General features: G+C 33.2%; 2 protein-coding genes across 2 annotated transcripts in view; both read right to left on the reverse strand.

Annotated features, from left to right (window-relative positions):
* gny (ALG6 alpha-1,3-glucosyltransferase garnysstan) overlaps window positions 1-463 on the reverse strand; it is a 29,262-nt gene extending 28,799 nt beyond the window's left edge. The window contains exon 1 of the mRNA XM_080162641.1: window positions 398-463. Within this exon, the coding sequence (XP_080018767.1) occupies window positions 398-429 (32 nt within the window). The 5' untranslated portion in view covers window positions 430-463. The remainder of the gene's footprint in view (window positions 1-397) is intronic.
* On the reverse strand, window positions 429-14,040 carry cactin (cactin, spliceosome C complex subunit). The gene is made up of 17 exons (XM_080162170.1): window positions 13,793-14,040; window positions 12,672-12,762; window positions 11,751-11,815; window positions 11,331-11,466; window positions 10,406-10,539; window positions 9,695-9,787; window positions 9,501-9,558; window positions 8,313-8,399; window positions 7,368-7,473; window positions 6,624-6,703; window positions 5,380-5,493; window positions 4,813-5,069; window positions 3,602-3,725; window positions 3,304-3,449; window positions 2,999-3,090; window positions 2,040-2,140; window positions 429-933 (listed from the first exon to the last, which is right to left on the reverse strand). The coding sequence occupies exons 1-17, from the start codon at window positions 14,035-14,037 to the stop codon at window positions 784-786; spliced, it is 2,079 nt and encodes a 692-aa protein (XP_080018296.1). The 5' UTR covers window positions 14,038-14,040; the 3' UTR covers window positions 429-783.
* Window positions 14,041-14,315: the final 275 nt, after the last annotated feature.

A 14,315-nucleotide genomic window follows, 5' to 3' on the forward strand; every position in this document is an offset into this window, starting at 1 on the left:
TCAAGCCATATAATAGAGCAAGGCCATGATTTTATAGTGATATTCAGGGAAGGAGGGGACATTGGACTGTAAATTACACTGGTACCCAAAGTTTTCTAAAACACACTCTCCTATTAGTTTGCTTTAAAAATTTGGGCACCTATATTATATCTCGTTTGATTGGTTCAAACTAGCAGTGTCGTAATGTTTAAACAAATAATTTTAATCTACAGAATGGGTAATTTTGTAATCGTTATTTATCGTCCATTGTTCTATCCCTTTAAATCCATATCATAGATTTTATATTTGTACACCTGCCACTGAAAATTATCCGATTAAGAATTAGGAAAGACATGTGAAGACCCTGATATATGTAGCTTTATTTTCTCTAATTAATAAATTTTATTTTTCATTTTACCTAAACAAAAACGCATTTTCCAAGCTAAGCATCTGAAAATATTATTTTCAACAATTATTTTAAATAATATACAATATTTATAGCAGGTATATTACATCATGTTAATTTTTATTTTCATGATATTTTGTTTTTAAAATACTAAAAAACAATAAATTGATACCTATAATATGTCATTTAAAAAAGTATCTTATCATTATAAATATATTTTAAGTTTTCTTGCCTATTGATAAAAATTAATAGATAGATGATTATTGATTAATTCGTAAATAAAATAAAGAGTTTTTTATTGGGTCAAAGATCAACCAAATAAAGAATTCTAATTGGACAAAACAAACAGCAGGACATGATTGGCCAACACAAATAAAGCACTGTGATTGGTCCAAAGTTCAACGCCTGTATCTGTATCTCTTGAAATGAAACCACAGCTGGAAGATGTTGTTATGAAACTGGCACTTGAATCCTCTCTTGTACCCGTACTCCCACTCTCTGTTCACTATCTTGAAGGCAATGTCCTCGTAGGGAGGCCCAGCTGTTATCTAAAATAACATTTATATTCAGATTAGAACATAAACAAAAACAAGGATGACAACATCCATAAAAGCGAAGCACTGAAACGGTAGGACAAACGGACATTAACACTTGTATAGTGTTAGAACTTAATTATCATAATATAAATTTATAAGAGTCAAAGCAAAATTGTAAGTAAATTTGTTGTAAAACTGCTTGATACAGGATAATTTTTATGGACATACTTACATTTTTAGGGCTTGATTATAGAGTTGCTTCGCTTATTACATTATACTTTGTTGTCCCAGGAATCAATATACAAAAAATTAGATCAATCCGATGATTTGATCACATAAAAATTTGTTGTTAAAAAAGTAAAAAAGCATTATATTCACGGTACATAAAATTTTATTTTAAAAGTAGTTTAATTTAGAATGCAAAGGTAAATGTATTGAACTTTTACTGTTCAATGTTAAATACTAGCATAGCATAAAATCGAATAATTATTAAAAAATATCAAGTTTTAGAAATATTTTGATTTAAAATCTTTAAATAGTATTTTGGACTTACGTTTATTGTTTGTATGTTTTTCATGAATCTTTTTAATTTGCGATTAAAATCCCAGTAGACAGGGGTGTATATTCTGCATGGGATCCCCGGCTCAGGGGGGGGGGGGGGGGAATAAAAAATAAGTGGTTGGAGGGAAAAAAATGTAAAATTTAAGAAAACTGAAAACATTTTTTCCATTTCGCCCCCCTCCTTGGTTAAAAAAAAACTAAAAAAATGTGTGGTAGGAGGGATAAAATAAATAAAATATAGAGTTCTTTAAATATTTTTCTATTTTCCCCCCTACTTTTTAAGAAAAATCTAGGAAGGGAAAAAAATAAAAAATTTTGTAGCAGGGGAAAAAAAATAAATCTTGTGTAGAACATACACCCCTGCCAGTAGAAGGGGAGGGAATGGGCGAAAGGGGGGATGGAGGAACATTATTTTAGCCGGCTACAAGTTTCATTTTGTTAGTACATGATAATCTAGTGTAAGATAGTTACAATAAATCCTTTGCTCTTGACATCATCTTTTGTCAGAACTTCTACATACCTAGTTCTTTATGAGTTTCTAAATGCATAAAAATTACCTTCAGCAGACAGAAATCTCCATCATCCGTTGGTATAAGCTGGAAGGTTGGAGTGTTGGATTTATCAATCAGATCAGGATAAAATATATTAAATTTGTACCCCTGCGGTGGTAGACAATCAATCAATCAATTAATTATTCTATTTGTAACTGAGCAAAAATGTTAACTTTGTTTCTAAATTAAAGATTTTTTTTTTGTTAAAGACTTTTTAAATTTTAGTTCATTATATCTATTTAATTACCTACTCCTTTCATAATTTAAGAACTACGAATATTCTTTTTGAGCTTTACAAAGAAGCTTTGTATTGTTTAGTTTTTGGTGGAAATATAGACGGCATCTTAAAATATTTGAATGAAAATCTTAACAATAACAAACATAATTTCTCCTAAATCTGAAATTGTATTGTTTTGGCAACTACAGTGATGTATATTCTACATGGTTGACCCTGTTACAGGGGGAGGGGGGGGGGGGTGAGTACTGAAAACATTTTTCTATTTTTTTCTTATACTTTTATTTGGGGGAAAAAACTACAGAATTATGTGGTTGGGTTTTTAAAAATGAATAAAATAATGAGTATTCAAAACAATTTTTGGTATTTTTCTCTTAGAAATTTTTTTTTCAATTTTGAAAATTTGAGTACCCACCCCAACCCCCCCCCCTCTCTCTCTATGAACTCTGGCCGCAGCGCTCGGCTCCCTAGCCTAAAACCTAACCTAAAATAGTTGTTCGTCGTTGTCGGGAGGGGAAGGGGGGGGGGGGATGGGTACTTAAATTTTCAAAATTGAAAAAAAAATTTCTAAGAGGATAACGCCCAATTTTTCACGTTTTCCCCCTCCATGGTTAAAAACTATGAGGAAAAAATGAAAATTTTTTTTAGAGGGAAAAAAATTAATCTTGCGCAGAATATACATCCCTTGGCAACTATGAAAAAAACATCATTTGATTGATTGATTGGCTTTCCTGGACAATCTTTGGCGGAGGATTATCAAAGTCATAATGAGTTTGATTATATTTGTTCCACTCGAAACCAGTGTGGACACGATTGAAATACCTAAAAGAATAACACTAGTTTTCATGGAAACCTTGCCTTTTTTAGAGTGAAAATTAACAAATAGTTTAATCAGAAGTTTCCAGTGAATGTAATCGTTCTTGTCAGAAGCTACAATATTATAACGTCATATCTGCAGTCTAGATTATTCTACATTCAGTTAATATCAATTTAATTAACTTTTATTGATGCTAATTCAAAACAAAATTGCATTACCTTGGTTTCCTAGGTCTATATTTATCACTCCAATCATATGATTGATTAAGAACAGACTCCACACTGAAGACCGCTTCATCCGCCCCCATGCCCTTCTTTGCCTCCTTCTCAAGGGCGCGCTCCTCCCCATTCAATACATTCTCCACCTAAAATTTTGGCAATTTTACAAATATTGAAAAGGGTTTAAATAAAAGAGTTTTCTAAGATATTTTCATGCATATAACCTATATATAATTTTGATTTTCATCTTTGAATCTTTAGAAAACAACATTGTTTATTGATCTAAGCTTTATCATACCTTAGAACCCTTGAGTGCCTTGCTCTGATCAAAGTTCCTACGGGCCATATCCTCCTCCTCCAGGAAGGTGACTGTACCTGGATCCAGGTCTCCAGATCCTATGTACACAGGACTGTATCCACCCCTACAAAAAATATAAAAAATACAAAAAAGTTAATATTCGAAAGATAAGGGTGTTTTTTTTTTAATGGAACAAAAGTGTTGCTTAATATAACCCACTTGCCATTGACAGAAATTAATAATCTATATCTTAATTTCTTCATTGGGTTGGGGAGTTTTGTATAAGAAAAAAATATTTAGCGATTTTCAACAAATTATGCCGTAAAAACCAGTTTTTCAAAAGTACCTATTTTTGGAAGATTTTTAGATCATGACCAATTTAAAGAGTTACAAAAATGCGTACATTTTTAAAAATCAAATTGTGCGGCTTGTGTTAATAGTAGAAAAATGTTACACATACCGTTAAAATTGTCATAAACTCTAGTTTGGAAATATATGTATCATATTCATACTATTTGTAGTATAGAAGCTACGTTGGAAAATGTGAGAAAGGTTGAAAAGATTTAAGTAAGTTGGGACATTTTACCAAGTAGATCCTAAACTATACGTAGCATAGGAATAGTTCTTAAACATCCAAAAACTAGAGTTTATGACGATTCCAATGATATGCATAACATTTTTCTACTATTAACACAAGCCGAGCAATTTGAACTTTAAAAATGTATGTCTTTTTTGCACACTCTTTAAATTAGTCATGATCCAAAAATCTTCCAAAAATATGGACTTTGGAAAAACCGGTTTTTAAGGCATAATTTGTTGAAAATCGACAAGTATTTTTTTCTTATACAAAACTCCCCAACCCAATGAAGAAATTAAGATATAGATTATTAATTTCTGTCAATGGCTAGTGGGTTTTATTAAGCAATACTTTTGTTCCATTAAAAAAAACACCCTGTAAAAAAGTAAAATGCAAAAAAACATAAACTAAAGTAGGGCCAGACATAAAACTTAATTTATATTAATTAAAGTAATAGAATAGTGTGGGCTTGAGCTTTGTGTGACTCCCCAAAAAAAGAACAAAAAGCAATTTGCTAGCTGACAAAAAGTGATTATAAATCATTACTTGTACATTTAATATCGTTTGAACGGACGATTCATTCAGGCAATGTACTGTGGTTTCAGTACCTAACTATCATGCTTAAAAATTTTACCTATGATATTCAACAATACAATCTTGTAACAGATCCTCTCCCTCATTATAATTTTCAGGCACATCATCTCTTTCCTGACTGCTGCGGGAACCAGAGTCCTGTGATCTAGTATCACTGGGGCCAGCCTGCGGCTCCTGGTCGTCTCCAGGTAAGCTGCTGTCATCAGTCTTGCTAAACTGTTCCGCCTTCAGCTGTGCCAGCTTGCTACGGAGCAGCTGTTGATGTCTGTCACGCAACCTTCCTCTGGCTGTATGTGCCTAAAAGGTTTTATAATATTCCGCTGTTTTAAATTTGCTGAGCAATCTTATGAAAGAAATCGCTGTCAAAGAATTTCCAGTATGGTTTCCAAACCGAATATCCGTTGGATTAGAACCGATTCTAAGCCATACTGAAAAATAATTTATCTTATCTTATTATATCCAGTTTTCTACGAAAATAAAAATGTACCATCATTTTTGTAAGTCCATGCCTTCGGCATCTCGGGGCTAACAAAAGTGGTTTAAAATTGTACATTTTTTATCCATGGAAAGCTGTTTATAATACGATGCAATAAATATATATTCTCACCTTGAGTTGTGAAATCAAAGATTCCCAGTAGCCAATATCCAAACCTTCAGCTCTTTCCTCCAATTTCTTTTCAATCTGTTTCTGTAACTGTTCTAGTTGTTCCACACTTTTACCCTGAACATCAAATATTGTAAAGCAAGAATATAAAGGGATAAGACAAAGGCAGATAAATTGATGATTCTCCCCAATGATGGTTACCCCTTCTGCAGATTACAAGTAGTGGTTAAAAATTGTGGACAAAAAAAATTAAATAAGTCCCCCAAGTTGTTAAGAAAACAAATAAGAAAATGTTTTTATGAAAATTTGGGTACTTGTGTAATAAACAGCCAATGTCCCCTTCCTCCCTGATTGTAAAGGGTTGACAATGTATCTAATACACACTTGATAGCCTAAAAAATGTTCTAAAAAGTTGCATTAGTACAGAATCTGGTAGCCTCTAGAGGTCTAATTGACGTGTAACTAAAACAGATCTTGGTTAATGAAAAAAAGTTAATCTATGAATGATAGCAACATACCACAGACAACCTTATGATTGCAAGACCTTTGTCTGGAAGTCCTTACTGAGAATGGTTATAGGTAAACCTGTTTTTTTTGTGTGCAAAGTATTAAAATAAATTTAATTTTGACGACTAATGGTTTGAACCTATTACCAGTTATGTGCAGGTTCTTTTATTTTATGCAAAATACATGTTGTTGGCAGATGCATGTGACAAATCTGTGGAGGCTATTCAATCAATCAATCAAGGTTCTTTTATTTACCCCAACTTTTTTTTGTGATTCATATCCATTGTCTTGGTACTTTGTTACCTTTATGTGTGTGACGTCCTGTGGCTTTATTTCCGCAAAACCTTATCCCAAGATGTCCAGAGGACGACATTTGCTGGCTTTATGTTGAGAATATATGCGGCATTTCCTAGGGACGCTGCGCGTTGTAAATACAAGAGACCATTTTGTTTGTTTTGGTAGCACGGTTTAGATGTGAGACAATGAAAAATAATGTTTCGTATGATTGTATGGTCTGCCGTTGCTAAATTTCATATCCATGATCTCCCGGCTTGATGAGAGAATAGACTAGGCCATTCGTTTTCATAGTATAGTTCAATAAACTTACTATTTGTAAACTGCCTTGTATCTCCATGGGGAGTAGATGTTATTTTGCTTTGTAGCAAAAGATCTCGGAACAGTTTTGGTTTATACTGTCTTCCTCAACATCCATATTGTCATATCCTCACAGATGTATTTACCTTAAATATCTGCTGTACGTCAGTTTGTACGGTTTTATTAATTCCCTCTCTTCTCTCCACAGCAGCTTCGTACATACTTCCTAAATATTAAAATTCGTTGTATAAAAATTTTTTGAATCTAGTCGCAAATCATATATGAAAGAAGTTCAGTATTCTAGTAAAGTTATTTCATTTCTAATTGAATTAGCATAGGAATTGAAACTCAAGTTTTTCTGGTGAGAATGTTACTAGATTGGACTCTAAGTAAAGTTATTGGATCTAGTGCAAATCAAATGTTCCTGGCAACGATTTTCTCTAAAAATCGATGAACTTAAAAAAACGGAACGTATAAATTATGCCTCTTTAAACTGACAAAAAAATCTGAAATTGTCATTACTCAATAATGCATAGTTATCTCGCAGTGCAGTGCACATAAATGCGCGAAAAAGACTTTACGCGTTTTTCCGTGTGCAACATCATTGGATCTTGGCTATTCCAGATTATTTATGTATAGGCCTTCTTATGCTTCTTAACACGGTGTGTGGGCATGAAAAGTACGTTAAGCAGTTTGAAAGCTAGCAGTTTTTAAAGTTCATAGATTTTTTAAGCTAATCGTTACAAGTAACATTTAAAATGAATAGAATAATATCCAAATTATTTATTTGTTTGGTTTCGTTTAACTTGGATAGATATTAATAATGATAGCCTAAGACATACCAATGACTAATTTTGAGCAACTTTCATAATGAAAAAAACAATTCATACCTGTTTGACTGTCTAGTTTTCTTAGTTTATGAAGTTCATCCTTGACAATGACAGTAATATCCTGCCAGTACTCGGCGTTGTTGCCTTTCTCCAATCTTTGATATACCTAAAATTATTTATTATATGTAATCTATATATATTAAAGAAAGACTAATGCGGAAGGATTTTATAGGGACTATTTATCATAGGGTGGTTAACTAACCTCTCGAAAAATAGACTAAAAACTGCCCGAACCGTTACAAAGCAGGGTGCCGGAGCCGTATAATTTTGATGCGGTTCCGGCTCAGGCGAGCCGTATTTGGAAATACGGCTCCGGCTCCAGCTCCGGCTCCGGCTCCTACCTTAAAATTAATATATCAATTTTTTTTCATTATTGAATTTGATAAAATAAAATAAATAATATAAAATATTTTGCTTTTATTTGATTAAAGCTATATAAAAGTAGAAGGATGTGTGTCTATTTGTTAAGTAACAATTGTTTTTCAGTTTATTATATAGAAATAGACCGTTGCCAAATTATAATATTACTTTAAAAAATAATTTTTAGCTAGTCCGGAGCCGGAGCCGTTTTTAAAGAAAAATACGGCTCCGGATCCGGCTCCACCAAAAATGTTGCTGCTCCCGGCTCCGGCTCCAGAACACTGTTACAAAGCATCGCTGAAGATTGTGCAGCTGTTTACGAGATACTATTGGAAGTAACACAAAGAACTTTCTACTATACAAGCGGTTGTGCCCCTAACATCTAGGGGCTCTCTATTTAAAAAGGTAAGTGTGCAAAAAAAATAGCCTAAAACCAACCCTGGACCTTTGTAAAGCTTTCTGAAAAATGAAAACTTGATCAGTTCTGTAGTCTTCAGAGAAAAAACCTTACTACTTAATAAAAACAGTAAAATAAAATAGATAGATAGATAAACTATAACTGGATAATCAAATAATTAAGCTTACTGTAATATCTTCCAATAAATCTTCTAAATCAGTGATAGATAAACCATTGAGGTATGTATAGGGTTCATGCATTTCTACAGTATCAACCTAAACATAATAGTATATAAACTAAAGTAACAGGATGTCTGTGTGTTTGTACCGAAGGATCTCGCTTACCGCTGAACCGATCGGGTTCTCTTTAACAGGGTAGCTTCTCATAAGTCCCGGGAAGGTTTATAACTATTTTGGGGGAGGGTACCACCACCCTCTCAGAAGAAATCGCCCCTAGAAAAGAATTACCCCTCACGAAAAAGAGACTTGAACGAAACATAAACCAATTATTTCTGTAATTAGATATTTGAAATAAAAAAAAACATTCAAAGTGCCACTAGAGGACTCTAGGGGCGTAGCCGCTAGTATATAATAAAATACATGCAGTAATTTTCAGATCCTTTTTAGGGGGCGGCCTCCTTGTGAAGAGGTTGGCCGCTCCTTTTTATAGGGTTGCCCGTCATAAGTGGGAGAAAAGTTGGGTTTCACTTGGGTTGCCCTTCATAAGGTGGTCAAAAGTTGGGTTTCACTTGGGTTGGCCTTCATATGGAGGACAAAAGTTGGGTTTCACTTGAGTTGCAAAAACCCAACTAATGCATGCATGAATTAATAATTATACTAAGTTATTGAGCAATACTACTATACACAATAAAATTCCTTTTTAGAGGAAGATTGTTGTAGGAAGAATTGCATGTTATGTTAAAGTCAAATTGCAAAATATAAAATACAATATTAATATTTATTAACATTTTACAATATTCTGTAAAAAAAATTTTAGTCAAGGCTATATTCAAATATTCTTGTTATGTAAAATTGGGAAAGAAATCATGGAAGTGGAGGAGGGATAGAAATTAAAAATGGTTAGAAAATAAACTCCCCTGTAAAATGGAATTATATGCAGGGATACAAGGACAATAGAAGATTAAAATACATTCTAACAATGATAATAAACAAAACTAGTCATTCTGTAAAGTAAAATTATTGTTTGTAAAGATTTGACACTGCTAGTTTGAAACCAATCAATTGAAATTTTAAAAAAGCATACAAAGTATTTAAATCAATAAGATAACGTGGTTATAAAACTTTGGAAACAGGTGTAATTTACAGTCTAATGTCCTCTCCCTTCTGAATACGTGAAATGCAAGTACAAGTATTTACCTCTCCTTCGGCACTAATATACTTTGCCAACAGATCTATAGGCTTCGCTCTTCCATCACTAAAAAAGAAATAAAATAAAATATATGAGATGGTTTTCGGCTATTTTAATGAAATCTTTCCCCTTGGAGTATAAAGCCCCTAGATGCTAGAGGTGCATCTACTGGTGCTAAAAATAATAGCAAAAATGACTCTACCTGATACGAATGGAGCTTCTGAGTAAAGCCTGTTTCAAATGGAACTGATCCTCATCCTTGGACCACTTTGTAAACTTCTCAGATTCTTTCTGTCTAAATAGAAATGAAACTTATTTAAAAATAACAGAAGTCTAGTAGGATCTAGGACAACGCTAAAAAAATATTATTCCATAATTTCAGCTTTATTGAATTCATGGTAAGGTTTTAGGCTAGACAATCAAGTCACCAAATTAGTTTTTTTATTTCAGTTTCAGTAACAATTCATTTATATCTCTGACAACAGTTATATATTTGTTATGTGTCAGTCAAACTTGATATTTAGCTGTGTACACAATCTAATCTATAATACAAAGTAGAATGATGTCTGTCTGTCTGTCCGTCCGTCCCTTAAGATCTCGGTAACCACTGAACCGATCGGATTCTACTCTTCAGGGTATATACCTATTGGTCCTGTGGTGGTTTTAAGCTATTTTCTTGAGGGGTGGGACACCCCCAACCCCCCAATAAAATAAAAATCCCCCAACCCCCTCCAAAAAAATAAATTTTCTTGGGAACACATTAGACCAAGCCTCAGTAGTACTTTATTATTTTTTTTAATTATCTCTTGGGGCAAAGCCCCTAGAGGCAAGGGGCGAAGCCGCTAGTATACTATAATTTGCTCTTTGTTAAGAGAAAAATAGTTTTAATATAAGCAACTTGTTGTTTAAATACCTTTGTTCAAGTTCCTCCAATTCCAATCTTTCTTGTCTTTCCCTCTCCCTTTCAATCCTGGCAGCCTTCACCTTCTCCAGTTCCATCTTCTGTTCCCGGATTCTGTCTTGTGCTATACGATTCAATTCTTCTTCCTGTGGTTGAAAGAATTAAAATTGAGCCAGTAATTATAACAACTTATTTCAATTACGTGTAGATTTTAGATACTATAAAACTTCAAACAAGTTACAACTAGTAACCACGTCAGTAAAGTGATTCTAAGCACCTTCCAGCAGTGATTACAAATCATAATGTTTTTTGGTTAATGTACTAGGGTTATGTTAAATGTCGTAATAACTATTTTAAAAAATAAGTTTCACCATGGTTTTATATGAAAAAATTTGAAATGTTAGGCATTTTTTTGATAATTTATCATCAAATGTTTTGTTGAGTTCAAACTGCTGTAACACGAAAGTAAACATTTTCAATGAAAAATGATAATTTAGAATTTTGAAATAGGAATGGTTTTATACAGTTTTATTAGTGTACTTTCGTAATTTATAGCATTTGATTATATTTAAGCGTGTTATATTATTTAAACTTTTGAACTCAACAAAACATTTGATTATATTTCATCAAAAAATGCTTAACATTTCTAAGTCTTATTCATAGAAAACCATCCTGAAACTTAATTTTATTAGTTTGTATATCTCTATCAAACATTCTCAAAAAAATATTTAGAATCAATGCTTAAAATCATTTGCTCTCGTTCGTGCATAGTCCCTTTTGAGAGAATTTGCGATATGGTAGCAACACCTTCAAAATATTTATTTTAGAAAATCTTCTAAGACTACAATGAAAATCTTTAAAAATCCCTATAATATTACTTTTCCTATCCTTTATTTCCAAAATTTTATTTGAACTTAACAAGGATTTATTCACATACCTTGATGTTGGTCATGCCCTCCTTCTCAAGTTTTTTCTCCCATCTGAATGGTTGTGTGATAGCATCATCTCCAAAAGGATTATCACCATCCTGGTACTGGCTCAGTTCTGCAGTCCAACCCTCAGTTTGCACTTTCCTGTAAAAAGGTTGCTTTGTTACATCTTTTTAGTATTAACAGCGGCTACGCCCTAGCTTCTAGGGACTCGATGCATTGAAAGGGACAAAGACGGGCAAGAAAAAATAACTTAAAACCATCAGAAGACATAAATATGAAAATAAAATAACATAAAACCATCACAGGGTCTATGTGAAGCTTGCCTAGAAAAAAGAACTCTATTTTTCCTTCATTTTCAATGCATTTAGTGCGGACAGACAAAATGAAAGATAAAACAGGTGTAACGAAAATAGTAGGTAACACACCTGAGTTTTTTCATCTGTTTCTTCATAAGCCTTCTGGCTCTTTTCTCCTCTGGGGTTTCCATACCCTAAAATGTATAATAAGTCCCTAGGTGCAGGGGCGTCCAAGCTTTTTTTATTTTGAGGGGGGGGGTATTTACCCCCCCAAAATTGTTTGGGGGGGGGGGGGGGTAAATACCCCCTCCTAAATGGGTGGGGGGGGGGGGTAAAATGAAAAAAATTTTGGGGGGGGTAATCGCCCCATTACCCCCCCCCCCCTTGGACGTCTATGCCTAGGTGTGTAAAATAACCCAGCCTTAGTGTCAAAAACTAAAGACAAAGTGTTAATCAGTAATGCTCTCTTGTTTCAGATAACTTAGAAGAATAATAAACTGACAATTAAAGGCCTCGAAAAAGTCACAACATACAATAAATGGATACTAATATAATAATAAGTCACGAAACCTTTACAAAGACTCACAAAGCCTATCTGCAAATAAGAGACAAACAAAACCTATATATCAGGATAGCGCTTATTTCTCTTATTTGTCTATAGACTAATGTATTATGGAGAGATCAAATATGTTGCTGCTTTCAGAACAAGATTTTGTAATGACCGGGTAAGTTGAGTTTTTGTCTTATCTATGGAATTTATTTCGCTTGACAGGGTAATCTTTCTTTTAACGTGATAAGTTGAAGCTTATGCGATTGGATTGCCCAATCTTTTCAGTTAATACAGGGATGTAGGGAAAAATCATGTATAGCATTGTAATACAGACAATTTTCCACGAATAGTTAAATAAAAATCATAAGATTAATACCAGTTTTGTTTGCCCTGGCATTTAGCCTGTAAGGTTAACTAAACTGGTTTTAATCTCATATTTTTTCATTTAAATATCAACGGAAAGCTGTCTAAAATACAATGCGAGAAAAAACTATTCTTACCTTTCTTTTTTCCTTCTCCATCTTCCATCTTTCTCTTTCATTTAATTTCTTTAGTTCCATTTTAGCCATCATAACAGCAGAATCATTGGAACTAAAATAAAACATCAACTTATACCAATAAAACAGGGGTGTATATTCTGCACAAGATTCATTTATTTCCACAACTGTATTTAATCCCTCACCCCTTCTTCCTCTAGTTCTTTCCCCCAAGGAGGTGGTAAAATTGGGAAAATAAGTAAGTTTTCAAAACTCTTTAATTTTTCATTTTTCCTCCCTGTCATATTTCTTTCATTTTTCCCCTCACGTTAAAAGTGGAATCCCATGCAGAATATAAAACTATATCGCCTAGGTCAAAAACACAGATGATATAATTTAAAGAAATCACATTGAATTTTGAACATACTGATGTTATCATTTATAATAAATAATTTTTACACGAAGAAAAAACATATCTGTTAAATGCTAGGTAATCAAATGCTTTGCTAACTTCAACGAAGCATTAAGACAGTTGACAGATGATCCTTTTTTTCTTAGTATTTTCTCAAAACTGAAATATAATAAACCAAGGATGACAACATCCATAAAAGCGAAGCACTGAAGCAGTAGGACAAACGGACATTAACACTTATTTAGTGTCAGAACTGAATAATCAGAATATATAATATAAATGTATAAGAGTCGAAGCAAAATTGTGAGTAAATTTGTTGAAAAACTGCTTGATACAGGATAATGTTTATGGACATACTTACATTTTTAGGACTTGACTTAACATTATACTTTGTTGTCCCAGGAATCAACATATCAAAAATCAGATCAAAAAAATTAACATGTTTAAAATGGACGTACGGATATTCTTGTAATGATAAAAGAGTTGCTACGCTTTCTAACTTGTACCTAACTACTACAGGAATCAACATGCAAAGTTTGAAATCGATAGGAAAATTCTAACCTGTTTAAATTAACGAAAAAAGCTCTCCGTTTGTGACGGACGTACGGACCGAGCCTAATTATAGAAAAGCTTCGCTTTTAAAAATACTAAAAAAATAACCTTCCCAATACACAGGAATGCATTCATGCTACTTTAAATATCTCGTTTTTTCTCTCCATTAATATATCCCTACCTGATTGAGTCTGTGTCTGTATGCTCACTTGGTGACCGTTCCTTCCTAGACTTCTTAGACTTCTTATTCTGTTTACTTGATGACCGATCATCCCGTTCGTATGACCGGTCCCGATCCCGCGGGCGGTCACGGTCACTCTTCTTGTGCTTTGACCGCTCATACGAGCGGGATCTGGACCGTTTCTTTCTTGACCGCTCCACCGAATATCTATCCCTTGACCGAGATCTAGATCTATGGCGACCCATTTTGTTCTGAAAAAAAACATTGAAAAAATAACAAGAAATGCAAGATGACATTTGAAAAATGATTTCGTGTGAAATTTTTTTTTTTTAATTGTAGGTTTGAACAGAAGCATTTAAGTTACCAAAAAATGTGACAAGATTAACAAAAAAAAGGTATCACATTAATTTGCAAGTATTTTATAAATTTACATAGATTTTTAACACTCAACATAAATTTTCTTCCAAAATGTGCATAAATTTTCATATTTATACACATCGAATTTTTTTAACAAATATTGGTG

The sequence above is a fragment of the Acartia tonsa genome, chromosome 5, assembly GCF_053477335.1.
Source record: "Acartia tonsa isolate MP-2025a chromosome 5, ASM5347733v1, whole genome shotgun sequence".
In the NCBI taxonomy this organism is placed as follows: domain Eukaryota; kingdom Metazoa; phylum Arthropoda; class Copepoda; order Calanoida; family Acartiidae; genus Acartia; species Acartia tonsa.

Excerpts from the sequence above, each read along its gene's own strand:
- cactin (XM_080162170.1), bottom strand. The coding sequence starts at position 14,037 with ATGGGTCGCCATAGATCTAGATCTCGGTCAAGGGATAGATATTCGGTG. Across the intron at positions 6,704-7,367 it reads AAAACTAGACAGTCAAACAG|GAAGTATGTACGAAGCTGCT; the intron begins GTATGAATTGTT and ends TTTAATATTTAG. Across the intron at positions 934-2,039 it reads GAGATTTCTGTCTGCTGAAG|ATAACAGCTGGGCCTCCCTA; the intron begins GTAATTTTTATG and ends ATGTTATTTTAG.